Source organism: Globicephala melas, chromosome 16 (assembly GCF_963455315.2).
Source record: "Globicephala melas chromosome 16, mGloMel1.2, whole genome shotgun sequence".
In the NCBI taxonomy this organism is placed as follows: Eukaryota; Metazoa; Chordata; class Mammalia; order Artiodactyla; family Delphinidae; genus Globicephala; species Globicephala melas.
In genome coordinates, this window is record NC_083329.1 from 72,201,419 (window position 1) to 72,221,766 (window position 20,348).

A 20,348-nucleotide genomic window follows, 5' to 3' on the forward strand; every position below is an offset into this window, starting at 1 on the left:
TAGAATCTGCAAGAGCACGTAGAGTTTACAGGAGGCGGCTGGTTCCACGTCCTCCCTCTAAATGTAGAGAAGGACTGGTTTTCTTTCTTTTTTACTTTTTGTTTTTTAAAATTGTGGTAAAATAGATATAACATAAAATTTAACGTTTTAACCATTTTAAAGTATACAGTTCAGTGGCATTAAGCACATTCACACGGTTGTGCAACCATCACCGCCATCCGGCTCCAGAACTTTATCTATCTTCCCAACCTCACACTCTGCACCCTTTAAACCCTAACTCCCTCTCCTTCCCCACCAGCCCCTGGCAACCACCATACTACTTGCCATCTCTATGAATTTTACTGCTCTAGATACTTGTCCTTTTGTGACTGGCTTATTTCACTTAGCGTAATATCCTCAAGGTCCATTCATGTCGTAGCGTGTGTTAAAATTTTCTTCCTCCTTAAGGCTAAATAACATTCCACTGTATGTATCTATCACAGTTAGTTTATCAGTTCATCTGCGGATGGACACTTGGGTTGCTTCCAACTTGTATTAATCTGCTAATACCCTGTTAGGACTGCCATTAACAAAAAGATACCAGAGACTTGGTGGCCGAAACAGCATTTATTATCTCGCATTTCTGGAGGTAAGAAGTCCAAGATTAAGGTGCTGGCAAAATTGGTTTCTCCTGAAGCCTCCTCCTTGGCTTGCAGATGGCTGCCTTTTCACTGTGTCCTCACATGGCATTTCCTCTGTGTATGTGCATCCCTGGTGTCTCTCTCTCTCTCTATAGGGGCACTGGTCATATTGGATTAGGGCCTCACCCTTATGACCTTATTTTACCTTGATTGCATCTTAAAAGCCCTGTCTCCAAATATAGTTACATTGTGGGTTAGGGCTTCAATATATGAACTTGGGGGAGACAGTTCAGTCCATAATACATTTCTTGGTTATTGTGAATAATGTTGCCGTGAACATGGGTATACAAATGTCTGTTAGAGTCACTGCTTTCAATTCTTTCAGTGGGTTTGCTGGATCATACAGTAGTTCTGTTTTCAGAATTACCATATTTGAGGAACTACCTATTTTTAGAAACACCTGTTTGTGGAACCACCATACTGTTTGCTGTTGCAGCTGTGCCGTCTTACATTCTCATGGCATTATTTCTTAATTTTCAGGGTAGTTTTGCTCTTTTTGAGAGGTCACTCCAATATCCAAAGTCCTTCAGTTGGAAGCTTGCCTGGAATCATTCTTTTTGCTTCCCAGATGCTTGGGTACTAAATCTTTCCAGAAACTTGGTGCCCTTGCTCCTTCTGTACCACCTGTCAGTAGCCTTGGGCTCTTGCTTCCACACTTAGCTTCTGGGAAAACATCCCAGAGAGGAAGAAGAAACTATAAAAAAATGGCCTGGTGTCAGGCAGATGCTTCATCCAAGCTGTGGGCTCCCAGGCAGCAGCCCCTGAGCACAGGGAGGTTTGTACGAGGTCTTGCTCCAACTCTGAGCTGAGCAGAGGAGGGGTCCTGAGCCTGCGAGGGACCTGCCGCTTTCAGACTGGCCAAGAGACAACAGATTTAAGACATTCCTCAGTGAGCAGCTGTTTTTTAAAATTTTTACTTATTTTTTTAACATCTTTATTGGAGTATAATTGCTTTACAATGGTGTGTTAGTTTCTGCTTTATAACAAAGTGAATCAGCTATACATATATCCCCATCTCTTCTCCCTCTTGTGTCTCCCTCCCTCCCTCCCACCCTCCCTATCCCACCCCTCTAGGTGGTCACAAAGCTCTGAGCTGATCTCCCTGTGCTATGCGGCTGCTTCCCACTAGCTATCTATTTTACGTTTGGTAGTGTATATATGTCCATGCCACTCTCTCACTTCGTCCCAGCTTACCCTTCCCCCTCCCCATATCTTCAAGTCCATTCTCTAGTTGGTCTGCATCTTTATTCCCATCTTGTTCCTAGGTTCTTCTGACCATTTTTTTTTCTTTTTCTTTCTTTTTTTTTTAGATTCCATATATATGTGTTAGCATACGGTATTTGTTTTTCTCTTCTTAGTGAGCAGCTTTTAAAACACCGCTGTGGGTTCGTATGTACTCACATCAACAGTATGATGAGGGTATGTGTGCGGGGAGGGGTTGGGATGGGAGGAGGTGCGGGGCGTGGGTGTGTATGTGAGGTAAGGTGTGAGGGTGTCAGGGCACAAGGGGTGGGGAAGGGTGTGAGAGTGGGAGATGGGAATGAGGGTGCATCTGGGGCGGAGTGTGTGTGTGATAGGGCGTGAGGGTATGTGTGGGCCATGGTCTGGGGGGGTGTGTCTGGGGTGGGATGTAGTGGTGGTTATGAGGGTGTGTGGGGAATAGGTTATATGAAGGCGGGCTGTCAGCAGGTGCTTGGGTGCGTGTGTGCGCATGTGTGTGTTGCAGGGTCAGAGCAGGGAAAAGGACACACGACTCCACTCCGGGTAGCCCCCCCGTCCCCCACCAGGAGCTCTGGGGCCTGCAGAGCTGCCCTGTTGCAGGGGACTGGGGCCCAGCCAGGGACTCAGCATGACTCACTTTGACCTGGTTGGGGGAATGAATTTGCCGGGGCGTCTGCATCACAGCAGCATACGCATACGTGCGTCAGTCTGTCTGACTTTGCTCTTATTAAGAACCGCTGGAGGAATTTAAAATGAGAAAGGAGGAGGGGGAGTGGGGAGTTTGTGCTGGCAGTGATGAACGGTAAACTGCTTCTCCCTCAGTGGCTGGGTCAGACTAAGGGACCAAGGTCATCTCCCTCCATCCCTCCACTCTGTTCTTGGTAAAAGGCAGCTGTATCCATTCCATGTGAGAAAAGTAACTTCAGAAGATACACGTACAGACACACACACACACCCCTACACACCTACAGGCACGCACACACCCCACACGCAGATGCAGATAAGGGAGCCCCGAAGCACCTCCCAGCTGCCAGGCGGCCTCTGCAGCAGTCACTGTGTGCACTGCGGGCTTTTATGAATGGTAGCCTGGGAGGGGCCTAATGTCATTCGCTCCTGATGTCAGCACAATGAATGAAACACTTGCAAAGCGTAAAGGCTCAACCACTGGGGAAGCAGATACCTTCTCAGACTGGTTCTCCGGGTGCAGTGTCTCTTGCTGACGAAATCATCAGTCCCGTGTGTCACAGATAATCAATATACGTTAGGATTGATATGAAGCAGAAACAGAGACTGCCCGTGGAAGAGCGCGCCTCTGATGCCGGCACAGCCAGCCCTGCCTGAAGCAGCTGAGGCCGAGACCCCCTTCCTGCCAGGCGCCGGAGAAAGAGCTGCAGACCCAGCGTTGCTTCAGGATCTGACTGAGCCAGCCCGATGTTCTGCTTTTGCTGGCAGAATCCCTTGCTGAAGCTCCAAGCCCTGGAAACTGATCTGTGCTCTGCCTTTTTGACACACCAGGAAGAAGCCGCTCAGGTGCACGGAGTCAAGGATCCAGCCCCGGCGTCCGGCCAGAGCGCCCCTGCTGAGGGGGCCGATGCCACAGGTAAGAGCCTGGGCTCGAGGGGGCGGGCTCCCCGTCTGTACTGTCAGGGTAGTTCTGCGTCTTGCTGCTTCCTCCTAAACCTGGCCCCGTGGGAAACAGTGCCTGGTGCACCGGGGGGCTGAGTGGGGGCGGGGGCAGGAGGCATGAAGATGTGCTGGAATCCACATCTCCCTCTCTAGCTGGGGGCCAAGGGTCAGACTTCCAGAGATGGTGTCAGGTGAAAAGCACCCGTAATACCTGGTCTTCGTTTTCCTATTCGGTCTCCTGTGACACACAAGTGGCCTGTTTATATGTCACTGGATTTAGATCATCTGTGCTGTCTTGAGACTCAGCTCATGATATTTTTGAGGGATTAGGGGAGTTTCAACATTGCTACTTCGTTTCTTCTGTTACCTGCTTGTAAGATGATCCATCACCCCAGGGAAGGTGGAGGTGAGTGACACAGCTCCTTCCAATGCTATATTGTCTTTTTCTGTCTCATTTTTTTAGCATTAATTTCTGTGTTGAAAAGTCTCAAACTTGGGTCTCATTTGGCTGTTAGTTTCTCTAGTTTTAATCTCGGGGATAGTAGGTTGGCTAGCAAGCAGAACGCAAATCAATGCTCCCAGGAAGACTTCGATGGGAAAGAAGTACTAAATTTATATGGGCAGAAACGAGAGCACAGCTTATCTTTTCTAACATCAGTGGGTCAGAGGTTTGCACACTGGTTTCTGAGTGGATGGTAGAAATAGGCTTAGGTGAGCTTGCTTCATGAGATGTCCTTTATCTCCAGGAGTTGAAAGAAGAGATTTACAAAGGTAATCTGTATCCATACCATTAGCAATAGTGCATTGAAGGTATCACTGTTTAAAACAGACCCACATGGTCTAAGTAGGCAAAACAGCCATCTCCAGTGTTTGAATATGTATTAATAACAGTGGCTAATAATAGCTAGTAATAGTAGCTACTATTATTATGGAAGACTTTCTGTGATCCAGGCACTGTTCTAAGCACTTCATAGCTATTAATTTAAATTGTTAAACCTGTGAAATAATACTATTCATAGTAAGGACACTGAGGCCTAGTGTGGCCCTCCTGGTAAGTGGTAAATTACTTCCCTATGGATGCAGGTAGCCAATTGGCCGTCCTTGTTGCCTGGTGAGCTCCTCTGCTCTGTTGGCCATTGTGTTTGGATGAGATGCAAGTACAATCAGGTAGGAGCCAGTGTCAAGCCAGTTAGGGATTGGAGTCAGATTATTAGACAGTGCCCTTCTTCTTCTACCAACCCCATATTCCACACCCTGTAAACAGCATACAAAACACATAGAGAAGTCCCAAGCCAAATACAAATTAACTTTTGAATTATCTGATACTTTGTATAGCTTCACAAGTATCTGGCAAAGACTGTTTAATAAAATATTTGCTGCCTGTTGGATATGGAGGTACATATATAGATATATACACACACATATACATATATGTGTATATATACATATTTTAACATGACTTTCATGTGTATGTGTCTTATTTTTTCCAAAGGTCAATAATAGTTTTACGTTTTCTCATTCTGGATGGACGGGATTTTGAATAAACTTATTAACACATTCTTTATAAAATAGAAATATGTACTAAGTTTATGTAGGGATCACCCACACAAAAGAACCATCAATATATTCCATGTTAGGTGTCAAATGGCAGAAATGGGCAGAAGGCTCTTTATAGAGGAGGCCTGTAGGCTGGATGCTGGATTTTCCAAAATGTAGGTGAATCTGAGATACGCCAGAGTCCTTCCAAGAGTGTTTATGAAAAAGAGAGGTTTCCACTTTGGGGTGTGTTGTGTGTGTGTGTGTGTGTGTGTGCGCACACACGCGCACAAGTGCACACATGCACTAGGCAAAAACAGCTCCTGCAAGTTTTCAAAGATAAAACCTATCCTGATGTTTTTGGCCTTTGCAGAGCTCATGAATAAGGAGTCTCGTTTAGCTAAACTGACTGCATGGGAATTGATGCAGGGAAAGTGAAGAAGTCCCAGCCCCGATTTTGGACCTTGGAATGCTTTATTTCGCCCATGTTTCACTGTAATTTTATTAAAAAAATATACCTTTGACACAATCTATAAACCACCTACTCTAGGTGTTTTCAGGGACCTAAGGAGTTTCTTCATTTGGCAGGAATATTGCCAAAGTGATAAGCATTTCAGAGAGGCTTTCACAGTTCAATTTATGGGATAGTGTGGTCTCATTGTCTTCCAAGACACACTCTTCTAGGAAGGCCCTGCATTTTCTAGTCCACGTGTCACTCAGAAGGGAGAAATTTATGCTCATATTAGATCAGCTGTTCTTAACTCAGGGCCTGTGAATGGATTTCTTGAGTGATCTTTGAACACCTGGAAACTATAGTTGTGTGTGTGTGTGTGCGTAAAGCCCTGATAATAGTGTGATTGCATGGATTAGCACAGATGTCGTAAGTCTGTAAAAAGTTACAGTAACTTAAAAAAATTCTTTTTCTCTTAAAGTTTAGAATCTAGCCCTGGGCCTTAGATGTCTATAAATATTGGATTATTAATTGTTGATGTGAATATTTGGTATAAGAAGGACAAAATCCAAGAAGGGATTTTTACAGGACTATCTGGATATAATGTGCTACTAATTAACCATTCAAAGCAAACATTCAGAAATATAACTTGTGATTTAAGTAGGTTTCAACCTTACTTTCGACTTGATTTAAGGCATGACTTAAGTAAAGTTGTTTAACTTTTCTTTAAACATCAAGGTTAGATTTTTAATTTTTTAATTTATTTTAATTTTTATTTTTTTGGGCCGTGCCACACGGCTTACGGGATCTTAGGTCTCCAGCCAGGGATTGAATCCAGGCCCTCGGCAGTGGAAGCGCCAAGTCCCTAACCACTGGACCACCAGGGAAGTCCCTGAGGTTGTTTAACTTTTGCAGGGGGCATCTGAGATGCTGGTCTGAGCAAAGTACCGTATTCTCTATGTCTTGAGATCAAATATTGTGTTTTAACTTGAGTTTACAGGATACAAAGATTAGTCTCACCTAGTAAAATACCTGAGATGCTCCCTTGTTCTAGAAATCCAATTACAAACTGCACTTGCAGCAAGAGCAGGTCTTGTGGCACCCCGAAGGGACACTGTGTTCTAGAGAGCGTTCCTGAACCTGCCCGCACATCACAATTAACAGCAAGCTTTTATACCTGGGGATTTTCGGTCCTCATCTCTAGACCGTCTAGGGTTGGAAGTCCTGGAGTCTTTATATTTCGTAGACATTCTTGAGTATTGGGAGCCACTGTTTAAGTGGACAGTGTCTTGAATTAAGAGAGAAAGAAGGTCAGGTTCTCTTAGGTTTTCTTTGACTCAGTTTCATCAATGGAAAGAGCTCACAGACCACATGGACTTATACCTTAGGGTCTGTGACCAGTTGGCTCAGTCCATTCACTTCAGGAGAAAGGTGCTCAAGCTAGAGCTCGAGATGGGCGGGCTGGGGACAGGGACAGATCTGAGGGATGTAGAGGGCTTTAGAGAAAAGCGATACAGAAGGTACCAGCTGCAAGGCAGCTTCGGGACTGTACAGAGGGTAACCAACTGCCCCAGTTTTAGCACTAAAAATTCCACATGCTGGGAAGTCCTCAATTCCAGGCAATCCAGGACAGCTGGTCACCCTACCTCTAGGTTGCAAACCGCATAATGCGAGATGGAAACCCACATGATAGTGAGGCTCAAATTCCTCTAACTGAATCAGCAGCCCTCTCTTACAGCTGAAGCAAATGTTTCCACCAGACATTAGTAAGCATCTATTCTGGTGGTGTTGATAGGAAAATGGAATGAGGATTGTCTTTTCACCAGATTGTCATTTTCAACGTATGTACAAGGACCATTTGACGTTGCTCCCCATGACTAAGCATAGTAACCCCTGTTCTGTCTGAGCACAGGTGATGGAATTTTTAGCAAAAGCTGTCACTGGAGATAACTGAAGACTTATTACTGTAAGTAATAATTCTAAAGCAATACCTAATTAATTATTTTATAAAATCTTGACTTTCACATTGAACTTTCCATTTGGGTAGAAGCCTTGTTGCTAACGTTGCTTGAAAGCACTAATGTAGTATGTCTAGGTACAGTCTGTAATTATTCCCATAAAGAATACTGTATGGTCTGTAGGTCTCTTCCTAAGGTTGAAGTTGAAATGGGGCAGACTCGAAGAGAGCCTGACCTTCTCTGTCGTATTTTAAGACACTGTCTACCTGACCAGATGTTCCCAATTACTTGGCAGTGCTTACTAAACGTACAGATGTCTGGGCTCCCCACCCTAAGATGCAAAATTAAAATGTAGAGATGAGGCCTGAAACTTTCCACGTTTGAAAAGCTCCCCTTGATGATTCTGATGTTCAGGGAGATTCAGGAACACTTTGTAGAACTCAGTACCCTCCAAGGGCTGCACGAAAGGGGTTTTTGCTGCAGGTGCAGTTTATAATTGGGTTTCAGGAACAGGGAGCATCTCAGGTCTCCTACTAGGTGGGTCTGATCATCCACATAATGTTTCATCCTATCTGGCAGCAGCCCCAGACAGTCTTTTAAAGTCAGTAAGAGGGAGTCTACATTACCTCAGCGTCAGAAGTACCCAGATTCCAAATGTCTTTCAGAAACTTTATACATTGAGTTTGTGTGTGTGTGTTATTTCTAGATCCTTCTTGAACCTTTTTGTTTTTAGGATATAGCACTGGTTGCTTTAACTAGAAAATGGCTATCACTGTAGAAAGTAGTACTTCATCTTCTTGTCCTAAACTGGTTCCTTTAAAACAGCAGTCAGTGGTTTTCAACCTGGGTGTTTTTGTTGGTTTGTTTGTTGTTTTTTTGCCCCCTTCGGGGCATTTGGCAATATCTGGAGACATTATTTTCTTGTCACAGCTGGAGTGTGAGTGCTACTGGCATCTAGTGGGTAGAGTCCAAGGGTGCTGGTAAACACCCTGCAATGTACAAGACACCCCTTGCCCCAACACTGCCGCAACAAATTGTTATCTGGTGCAAAATGTCAAGAGTGCCAAAGTTTAGAAACTGTGCTTTAAAGGTCTTTAAATGAATAATATCAACCTTAGCTAACAGTAACCTCTTCATTTGCACCAGGCTTGTTGCATGAATTTTCTTACTTTATGGCCATAACCACCCTAGGAGGAAGGTGCCATTATTATCCCCAGATGAAAGGGAGGAAATGAACTGAGGGAGTTAATGTAACTTGTGGGCGGTCCCACAGTACTGAGTGGTGGGGGGTTGGGAGGAAAGGGGAGGAGTTGGGGGAGTTTCCTCAATCAGACTCCGTGGTCTAAGTGTTTCACACGATATCATTTGCCATCCTGTCTAAATGTGAAGTCCACATGATTCTCATATTCTAGAATCTGAAATTAAGCCCAAAGACATGCCCTCTGTATAACTAATAGGTTTTAAAGTCATTTTAAAAATCCATCCCTGACTTTGTTTTGTTAGACTGGAGGCATCTAGATTTGTAGTTGGTTAACCTGTTGCAGCCCCTCTGTTCCTATAGTCATTTCAGCTCCTCTGATCTTAACCATCTCTAGGCCCCTGTGCCTTTCTTGATGTGTATTTCCCTGACCTGCATAGTGTTTTCCAGATGGAGTCGAGGAGTAGAATTTTGTTTGTAAATATGGGCATAGGTCCTATACTTTTGCAAAATGATACTATTGGGGGAAACTGGGCAAAGCGTACATGTGATCTATTGTTTCTCACAACTACATGTGAAACTACAGTGATCTCAATAAAAGATGAATTAATACCTAAAATATATGGGCAGCGGGAGTGTTTCATAAACTAGTTACAAAGTAATTATGCTTGTTGGATTGCTTTCCATACTCTTCCTAGAAATGTACACTGTCTTCTAGACCTTTTTGTCATATCAATATAGTCTATAAGAGCTCCCAAAATCCCATTTCCCATAAAACTAATAGTCCAGTGCTTCTTGTGTGTTAAGTGTAGAAGGCTTAGTGTTGTCCAGCGGAAGAGCCTGCTGGCCCACAGTGAAGGGCTCCTGCCGCCGTGGAGCCGCCTCATGGTTTGTGAGCCGCTTCTGTGGTTGCTTTGCATTTTACTCTTCGAAAAATACTAACATCATCCACAAACTTAGACTTGGGACTCTATTTCCACTTCAGGGTTATTTCTGAAATGTGAAATAAGGTTAAGCCAGGATCTGTCTGCAAGGATTAGTACTGACACATCTGTCATCAGGATACTAATTCAGCTCTTTCTTTGGGGCATATTATTAAGTGAATTTTTTATCCATTACAAAACATTTAGCCCAGTCGTCATTTGGTTTTGTTTTTAAATAACTCTTGGTACGAACACCATGCCATTGACTTCTTGAAAGCCCAAATAAATTATATTCATTGGCTCTGCTTTGTTCAGAAACATAGCTCTTTGTAGAACCTGATGCGCTCATTGGGTGATCTTGTACAGGTTATTTGACCCCTCTGCCGCAGTTTCCTTTTCTTTAAAAAGGGAAAAAGGATAGTATCTACTTTTTAGGGTTGTTGTGAGGATGACATAGCATAATACCTATCAAGGTCTTAACACATCACCTGTGGTAAATGCTCAGTAAATGTCAGCCATCATTATTTTAAAAGCTGGGCATTCAGAGCTTATATGCCTTTCCTCCAGTTGATAACGCTTGCATTTGTCTTTAAATGTCTATTCTATCATAATTTCTAATGACTTTCAAGGTGTGGAAATGACATTTAGTACTGTTTATTCCCTAGGTCCTCTCTAGAGTCCTGCATTTGATTGACATTACACTAGTTCTCTTAAGCAAAAGGTATTTATAACAGTGATAATCTACAATGCTGATGGTGGAGTAACTACCTCTTATTAAAGGTGAAACTACATTTGTTACCATAAAATGTATCCTGTGCTAAACCTATGACATAACTTGGCTGGAAAAGATCTTTACTGTTAATAATTTTTCTCTGATGCTTGTATCGCCTTCTTCATAGTTTCTGAAAGAGGGAGCTTCACATTAACCCTTTGTTTTCCAAATAGAGCATTTTAAAAAATGATTTCAAAATTCATGGATGACAGTATAATTCTCTGATGCCATTTCTATAACTGCCTTATAAGGAAGGAAAAATTCAGTCCTATGACCTAAACCACCAGGTGATTATTAAAATTTTGTTTTAATTCAGTTGTTAAGACAGGCCGAGGACCGTGGTGTATGTATTGTCCTATTTGTCTTCGCCACACATTTTACAAAGGATTCTGAGTGTGAAGAGGCTCATCTGGCCAAGGACCTAATAGCTGTTAGTAAGTGGCATCTTGGACCAAGCCCAGGGCTCTGACTCCATAGCCCAGGCTGTTAATCAGTGGGCTTATAGACATGTTCGTTTTTTAATTAATAGATTTTATTTTTAAGAGGTTTTAGGTTTATAGAAAATCAAGCATACAGTACAGAGAGTTCTCATATGTGCACATAATTTCTCGTATATTACAGTCATTTAAATACCTTTCTTTCTGGTTATTCTTTCATGCTTATGAAGGAGAGTCTAGAAGTGATCCGACAGTTTGCCTAGATGCTCAGTGTCTGACACTGCTCTGAACAGCCCCCAGACCCAAAGTGGACAACCTCTTCTGACTCTTCCAGGAACCTAGAATTATACTTTTCCACGTCTCTATGTGGAACTGCGGGTCCAACTTTTTCTGATTAATTTTTCCTTACTGACATTGAACGAGCCTGTGAAGATACGGCCTGCAGCAAAGGTTGGAATTTCTTTCCGTAGTCTTCCTGTTTGCTTTGTATATAAGTTCCCTTTTGCTTTTCAAAGCACGTCTGCTCGTAAATGAAAAGCCTCTTTTGAAAATAGCCCTTGTTACCTTCCCAGCAGATTTTTCTCAGCTTTCCCGCTGAGGTGATCAGTTGCACAGGAATCAACTAGAAGACACGGAAAGTTGTTTGGGCTGAGAAATGATCACATCCCGGCACCCAGCCTTCTCTCTGTACCGGCAGGGTGCTTCTGAGTCTTGGGCACTATCACGGGTGATATTTGCTCTTTCTTCCCCTTCCCCACCCTCACAGCCTAGCTGAGCACTCCGCTCCACTTTTGTGACACAGGGAGGGGAGAAGATGTTTTCAGAGATGAGACACCATCGGCCATTTATTTCCCTTGGTTATTTCTCAGTGGTTCTTCGACAGTGTGCATACAGGCAGAGAAGTTAAGTCTTGAATAATCAGAGGAAAGTGCAGACATTCATGTAGTCGCTCAGTAGATTTGTCTAGAAGATCATTTCTTCTTTTCTCCCCAAGGGGTGCATTTGGTTTGGTGCTGTGTAGAAACTGCTTCCAAAACGATGAACGATCCCTGCCTCATATGTGCTCCTCCAGAACAATGCAAAGAATAGACTTCTTCCCTTTCCCCATACAACAGAGATCTGGCGACCTGACCCTGTCCTCAGTGTGGCTCACACTACTGTAGCCCACAGCACGGTTCTGAGTTCTGGTAGAAGTCACTAACGCGTAAAGACCTCAGTCTGCCTCGGGCTAGAGGTTTGCTTCCGCCGCCTGTTTCCTGAGAACGAGCTCAGCCTTTGTCACCCTGCCTTCTCACCCACCCTCACCATCGTGGTGTCTGCGTTTTTCTTCTTCTTCCCCCACAGCTTTCTGGCTCCTCGTCTTTCTCATCCACTACCTTGCCGCGTTGTCTTCCTCTGTCTCCATTCAATCTAGAGGTCTCTACACCCTCCTTTTCCCTTGGCACTGTACTTTGCTAAGCCAGTTTCCATGTGAAATGAAAGCATATTTAAGATAGTTATTAGTTTTCATCTAGACACTTAAATTTATTGAATATCACTAGAATACTGAAAATTTGGGTGAGTTCAAATCGTTTACACCTCCCAAAATGAAACTGTGATCTTCCTTTGCTTGGGCCTTCGTTGATACTACCTTTTTTAAACTGGAGGTCATTTATTCCTTATTTCTACCATTGAGACAGTGAAAATACTTAAAAAGAACTGCAAAAGTCTCTTTATCAGAGTGCACAGACGTTATTATTGGACTTCTAAAATAATCAGTGACAGTGTACCCTGAAGATTTATGTATTTACGTATTTCTGTGATTTAAATGTTATGTTTACTTGGCAAAAAGCATTGCATATGTTAGAAATAATAGCAGTGACTCAAGAAAACAACATTCCAAAATTGTCTTTCCATAATTCTCTAGGGAACAGGAATGATAGTATTAAGTTTGTCTTAAGAACTACTCAAAAACCTAAAGCCTGGATCTCTATTTACTGATGGAAATTTAAATAGAAGATTGTAGTCAAAAACGCAGAGGCAAGGAATAAGTTTAGATCTGAGCTGAGGCTGCTTGATCCATGTAGCTTTCTGGTTTTCAGGAAGGATTTTGGAATTTCTCATTGCCCAGCTAACCTAGTGCTCTAATCTACCGGTTGTTCATTTTAATTGACATCAGTACATTGGCTCCTTCAAAACAAAAATGGCGCTCACCGTCTCAGCCCCTCCTCCGGAAGGGGCGTTTAAACAGGGCAGTGTATGATGAGGTCGGACCCAGTTAGATTATGTCTCTTGAGCTGCACACCTACACATATATAGGGGCTATTGGGCACCTCCACCTGGATGACCAAAAGTGCCTCTTAACTCAGTGCATCCAGAACTGAACTCATTTCCCCCTTCGGCTCCCCTCTTTAATTCCCTAACTAGGTCAAAGGTACCACCATAAATATAAACAACAACAGCTGTCATTTATTGATGAGTAATTATTATGCGCTGTCCCCCAGGCACTATATGAAGCCCTTGAGATTCCTTATCTTTTTAAAATCCTTCCAGCAATTTATTTATACTGATGTCATTTTCACTGAAACAGATGGGAGAACTGAGATTGAAAAAGATTGAATAATGGGTCCCAGGTCACACATCTGACAAAATTGGGACTTGAATCCAGGTGTTTCTGAAACTATAGCCCATGCTTTTTATTCCTGATGTCAGACTGCCTCTTGGGATCTGCAGGATGCTTGCCATGGAGCCAACCCCTGTTTGCACGGTGACAAATTCCTCACCCCTCTAGCTCACTGATGTTTTGGTGGTCCTCCACAGAAGCTGGCACATAGAAGCCTGCTTGGAGTGCCAGTCTTGTCCCACTCGGTGGCTCGGTCGGCCTCATCTACCAGCAATCCGTCTTCGTCTGCTCTCATTCCTACCCACCCATCCCAACCTCAGAGATACTGCTTTCCTCTCGGTGGTCTCTGAGCAAGCAGGCCCATCTGTTTCCCCAGGCTTAGTTACTGGGATGACGTCAGGCTACCTGTATTCTCTCTCTTGTGAACTATTAGTGCCTTAGGTTAAATTCAACTTAAATTCAACACACCTACAACTAAATCCATTGTGTGTCCATCAGCTGTTTCTGAGCTGTTTTTCGGTTTTATCTTGGTGGCCCTTTTTGTGTGAGGCTGGCCGAGAACTCTGATGCTTGAGCCTCATTAAAATCGTGTACATGTTTCTGACTCATTTAGTTTTTAATACCGTCAAAGGCATGGTGTGGTAATACCATCCAAGGCATGATGTTTGGCATTTTGGAATGTACCTGAATGCTGCCTATGGGTCCACCATGATGGGTAAACCCAAAAGTGCAAATTAACAGACCCACAAGCCTGTGGCTAATTTGTGACTCATCTCGGCCGTCCATCTCAAATGGTTGCAGATAGAGATTTATTTAAACTTTAAATCACTTAATTTATTAATTTACTTTTTAATTAAATTTTTTTATTGAAGTATAGTTGATTTACATTTGAATCACTTAAAAATTCACATTAGAAAAATGTTTTTTAAAATCTGACTGATTCATTTAACAGCTGTAATACAGCATCTGTTCCTGGCTGGGGTTGCACCCAGGTCAGAAGTGGGCTCTGGCCTTCACACCTGATGATAATGACTTCTCTAAGCTGTGGTCCCTATTGCTCAGTGAGTGGCCTGCTAGAAATACTCTCTGGGCCTCCAAGGTCGGAGATGTGGAGTCTTCTACCACGGGCATTGGTCAAACCCTCCCTGACTGGAGCTCACGTAGTCATAGCACCTTCCCTCCTGAAATTAAAACGCAGATCACATTGCTCCCAGCCTCCTGTGGTTATTATGAAGATTAAATACTGGGCAAAAACTCTTATTACCAGCTTGAGGACATAGTGACTCACTGCATAAGTGTTAGATATGATGATTATTCTTATTTATGAATAACTGGTAGGAGGTACAATATGTTGAGAGTGTATTGGTTCTCATTTCCCACATTAACCCCATGAGGACTCCTGGTGGAGTTGGTGGTCAGTAAGAGAAGATACTATTCAACTTCCTTATGTTGATATTAATAATTGTTAAAATGATGGTTCTCATGGTTACCGATTTAGCAGTTTCTGCGCCTTATCTCAATGTTTCGCCAACCATACTCTACAGAGGATGCATGGGTGAACGTTGTTTTAATAGGAATTTATTTTAATGTGTATTAGTTGAAGGAATGTAACTAGCACATCAAATTTATGACTTCTTGGCCATTATTGCCTAAGATGAAGCTGACATTTGGGAAAACTGTAGGTTGAAATTAAGATTGTATTTAATATATAATCTTATATATATTATAAGGGGGGAGAGATAAATTAGGAATTTGGGAGTAACATATACACACTACTATATATAAAATAGATAAACAACAAGGAACTACTGTATAGCACGGGGGACTATACTCAATATTTTGTAATAACCTGCATGGGAAAAGAATCTGAAAAAGAATAACTGAATCACTGCTGTACACCTAAACTAATACAACATTGTAAATCAGCTATACTTCAATAAAAAAGAACTTAAAACGAAGAAATTAAGATTATATATATACACATAAACACATATATACACACATAACATACATATACACATATATATTAAAAATAGGTTTATGTGGATATGGCAAAAATTTGTAGGGGATACAGTTTTCCTATTTCATCCTCCCTTAGTCTTGAGAGGCAGGGAGAGGCCTCCCTTAGTCTTATTCTCCCCATTTTACAGATGAAGAAACTGGGGTTTAAAAAGGCCCATTTTTGCTCAAGTGCCTCTTAACAGGTGGTGGACCTGAGATTCAAATTCACAATCTTTGTTCTCTCTTGTTCTGCCCGTGGGGTTGTTTCTCACTTCTCTTCCGAGGAATGCATTTTTTTCCCCAAATTTTTATATTAACTTTTATTGGTTTTTTCTTCCTATACAATTAAGACATTCATTACAGAAATTGTAGAAAATACAAAGAAGGATAAAAGAAAACAATTTTTTTTATTGTGGTAAGAACACTTAACATGAGATGTACGTTCCTAACAACTTTTTACGTGTATAATACAATACTGCTAACTAAAGGCATGAGGTTGTACAGCAGATCTCCTTTGACTTTCCTGTCACAGCCCTGTCAGGTGGTCCAAACAAGGACACAGAGAGAGGTCAGTGAACTTGCTGGAGCCCCACAAGAAAGTATGAGCACCCCGAGCCCTGGCTCCCAAGCCCTCCCTCTAAAGCATAGTGCATCACAGCATGGGCTCTGGCAAGTTGTGCCTTTCTTTGGAAGAAAAAGCAGTGTGCTCCCAGGGTCCCATCAGAAGCCACCCGAGTTTAATATTGCCATAAGCTTCTCCCTGTTGGGGAGCAGGGTCTGTAAGTGGTGGCCTGGGCTCTGTTCCCAGGATGGCAGCAACGCTGGTTGGCTCTGAATCTACCCTGGTCTCTTCTGAGCAAAGATCTCAATAATCCTGTCTACACAAGTGCGCACGCATAGGCATGCACCCACTGATTTAATTAAGCCACTTCTCGACTCAAATGGTTAGTTTAGACAAAGAGCTCAGGCATTACCAGATTACCTGGGTTTTTTTAACATTTTTTTTTTTTTTTTTTTTTTTTTGCTGTACGCAGGCCTCTCACTGTTGTGGCCTCTCCCGTTGCGGAGCACAGGCTCCGGACGCGCAGGCTCAGCGGCCATGGCTCACGGGCCCAGCCGCTCCGCGGCATGTGGGGTCTTCCCGGACCGGGGCACGAACCCGTGTCCGCTGCATCGGCAGGCAGACTCTCAACCACTGCGCCACCAGGGAAGCCCTAACACTTTTATTGGAGTATAATTGCTTTACAGTGGTGTGTTAGTTTCTGCTTTATAACAAAGTGAATCAGCTATACATATACATATGTCCCCATATCCCCTCCCTCTTGCGTCTCCTTCCCACCCTCCCTATCCCACCCCTCTAGGTGGTCACAAAGTACTGAGCTGATCTCCCTGTGCTATGCGGCTGCTTCCCACTAGCTATCTGTTTTACATTTGGTAGTGTATATATGTCAATGCCACTCTCTCACTTCGTCCCAGCTTACCCTTCCCCCTCCCCATGTCCTCAAGTCCATTCTCTATGTCTGCATCTTTATTCCTGTCCTGCCCCTTGGTTTTCCATAACCATTTTTCTTTTCTTTTTTTTTTTTAGATTCCATATCTATGTGTTAGCATATGGTATTTGTTTTTCTCTTTCTGACTTACTTCACTCTGTATGACAGACTCTAGGTCCATCCACCTCACTACAAATACTCAATTTCGTTTCTTTTTATGGCTGAGTAATATTCCGTTGTATATATGTGACACATCTTCTTTATCCATTCATCTGTCGATGGACACTTAGGTTGACTGTCACTTTTCAGCTGGTCACTTTGGGATCTTTCGGGCTCACTGCTTCCTTTCGTGGTGAATTGGGGGGAAGAAAGGTCAGGATGTTAGGCAGCACTGGTTTTTTGAGTGCCCACAAAAAGCAGATGCCGTGTAAATGGAGGTTTGCTGTTACTATTGCAATGGCGTTCATAGTGGCCTGTGATTCTGTGAAGTCATGTCTTAGGTCTCTGTGGGTTTCTGAAGCTAAGCTCTTACATCCACATTAGTCATATGGCTAGGAACCCAAGTGCCCGCATTTTGTCATTATAAGACAGCACCAAGAGAAAATGAAAAGGATTAAGTTAAAGTTAAAATTAAAAGGAAAATTAAAAGGATTTAATTTTGACCCTGGCACCACAGATGAGCTGAAGAGAAGGACTCCAGTCTTTACAATTTCAACAAAAATGTGCTGGTCCCAGGTGCTTGTTAAAGATCTTTTTCTTTCCCATCGTTATTACCAAAAGATGCTGCCCAGAAAAGGGTAACATGAATAAAATACATTTCTTCTTAGAGTCTAATGGTTTAAGAAAAGGGTTTGGTGAGGGACTCAGACACTTCCTGGTGGGTGTTGAAGGTCATTGTTAGTATATGCTGTCGTTTACTGGTTAGGAACGATCATTCGTGTTTCTTCTTAGGGCTCCCACCACATGGCAGCGTTTTCTGGCTAAATTATTCTTAGCCAGCGTGTTGCCTGTGGCGAGCTGTGTCGGGCACACCAGCACACTTGCCTGTGGGCCTGGGCTTTGACATTCATCTGGCTCCAGCTTTCCCCAGTCTTCACCCCATCCGCTTCTGACCAGCCTCCGCTGCTGACAGAGGTGCTGTCCATCGGCTTCAAAGGCCTGATGGGAGGCACTGTCCACCCTCCCAGTCTACAGCGCAAAAGGGGAGAAGCCAACTGAAAACACAGAAGGACCTAATCAGAACTTTGATGTTACGCAAAGGAAATTGCATTTCAAGCTCTAGACAGCTCGAGCCATTCTAAACCTGATTAAGATTCATCCAGTACCAAATTGTGATAAATGTTATTTTGGAAAAGTGGATTGTCAGTATTTTCAGATTCATTTCTTCACCCAGAAAATCTGTGTGTTTTCCTCTTTCTTTAGGGTAGTCAGAATAAGAGAAAGCCTTGGGTCGTCCTCACTTGTTTGCTGGGCAAAATTGAGACGGTTTTGGCTGTTCCTTGAGTAGCTCTGTACAGCACGCCAGGATGGAGGGACTGTCACTCTGGCCACCGTCAGTCAGCGCCCCGACGTTTCTCATTCCCCTGCCCTCACCTCTGTAGCACAGGGGTGCCCACTTTCTGGACTGACCTGGTTGGGGAGCCAGTGAGCTCATATAAAAGGGGAATGATCACAGTGAGAATTCAGGCAGACAGCTGCCAGGCTGGGGAGAGGGTTTAGAGCAGGTTTTGTTGTTGGTTTTTGTTTTTGTCCCAAATAAAATGCTACATAAAATTTTGGAGAAGAAATAGAATCTTTCCTAATGCCACCATGCTTTGTAGTTGCTGTGTAGCTTCTTTGATCTTTTAGTGCATTTATTTGTAGACATAAATGTATGCTGCTTATAGCAAATGGAATCATTACTGTTCTCCGTTGAAATGTGTGGTTTTCAGTTAGTATATTCAGAGCATCACTCCATATTGATGTTGAGTTCTCCATCATTTTTAATGAGTGCTGAGTAATTTTCTATCTGAGGACTCCTCACCCCTCTCTTCCTCCTTTGTTTTCTCTTCTCTTTTCCTCCCTACACCCTCCTCTCCCTTCCTTCACTGGCAATTCTGTTATAACTATTCTCCCTCATAATCTATCATCTTTTTCTCCAGTTCCATGTAATTGTTTTCTTTTTTTCACTCTAACATGTTGTTAGATACTCTCTGACATATGCAAATAATATGAAATAAAGAGAGGATTTTTGTAGTTTTGGACCATGCTGACTTCTGTAACTCAGACCGAAACAATCTCTGTTTCCATCTTTTGGTGTGTGTTGGCTTTGTAATATTTTCTGTCCAAATTCCGTGAGAACGAACATGACAGAATATTGAAAGGCTTTCATATCCCCAGAAGGAAGAAATGACAAAGAGGCAAGACATTATAATGAATGTTTATAATCTTTGTTTAAGAACATGACAGTCTCAAGCCCTCTGTCACTTCTAAGTCTCGATGATTTATCTTGTTTCCTCAGACCCTGTGCCAGTGCACAAAGATGTGCAGAGTGAAGCGGACAGTGCACCAGAAGACCTCCAGTCTGTTGAGACTAGCAGGCTGCTCTATCACATCACTGATGGTGACAACCCGCTTCTGTCACCACGATGCTCCATCTTTAGCCAAAGCCAGAGATTCAACTTAGACCCTGAATCAGCCCCTTCTCCACCCAGCACTCAGCAGTTTATGATGTAAGAAAACCTTGTTTTGTTCTTGTCTTCATTTCATGCAGTTTTTTAAAATACTATTTACAGTACTACCCAGTACTTTTATAAATTCAGTGAAGTGTGTGTCTAAAATAGAGCAAACATGCCTACCAAAAGCAGCTGCAAGCCCTGAACAATAAATGGCAAAAAATCAGAGTACTTTCTAGTTAAGAATGCTGTTTCAGGCCTTCCTGAATCAGGAGGAGATGGTCTCGAGACACAGGCTGCCCTACGGCTCACGTGTCTGAACATTTTTGGTGAAATGACCAGAATCCTAAGTCTGTGTACATGCAAGTACCAGGAATTTTCGATGAGCTCCTAAGTATTCTTCCCATGTCCAGCAGTGGCCTCGATGGATGGATTGTAGCAATGCTTGTGAGTCGTACATCTCAATTTCTTCTTAGATTCTAGAAAAGTGGTAGCTTACAGTAGCTTCCCTAGACAAAAAAAATGTGAAACTATGTGTTCTTTTTTTTAAAGTTGCGTAAGTAGTTTTGATGCGTAGCTAAAATGAGTCTCCCTTGACCAAAAATACGTGCAGGGAATTCCTAGTTTCTCCTTAATAACTCCTGCTGTTACTCATGAGTTTATCTAGACCAGGGTTCATGGACTGTCTACTGGTGGACTTGAGGGATTTAGTGCATTATTACTGTTGTAAATTGTGTCAGGTGAGAAGGTGAACACGTTTTCTGGAGAGGGGGTCCATTCCTTTGATTAGATTCACAAA

General features: G+C 42.9%; 1 protein-coding gene across 9 annotated transcripts in view; it reads left to right on the forward strand.

Moving 5' to 3' along the window:
* The window catches only part of FAM13C (family with sequence similarity 13 member C), a 149,297-nt gene that overhangs the window by 103,681 nt on the left and 25,268 nt on the right, over window positions 1-20,348 (forward strand). For all 9 annotated transcript variants that reach the window (XM_060286349.2, XM_060286350.1, XM_030843969.2 and 6 more), the window contains 2 exons: window positions 3,417-3,501; window positions 19,396-19,606. In XM_060286349.2, coding sequence (XP_060142332.1) covers window positions 3,417-3,501; window positions 19,396-19,606 — 296 coding nt within the window. The remainder of the gene's footprint in view (window positions 1-3,416; window positions 3,502-19,395; window positions 19,607-20,348) is intronic.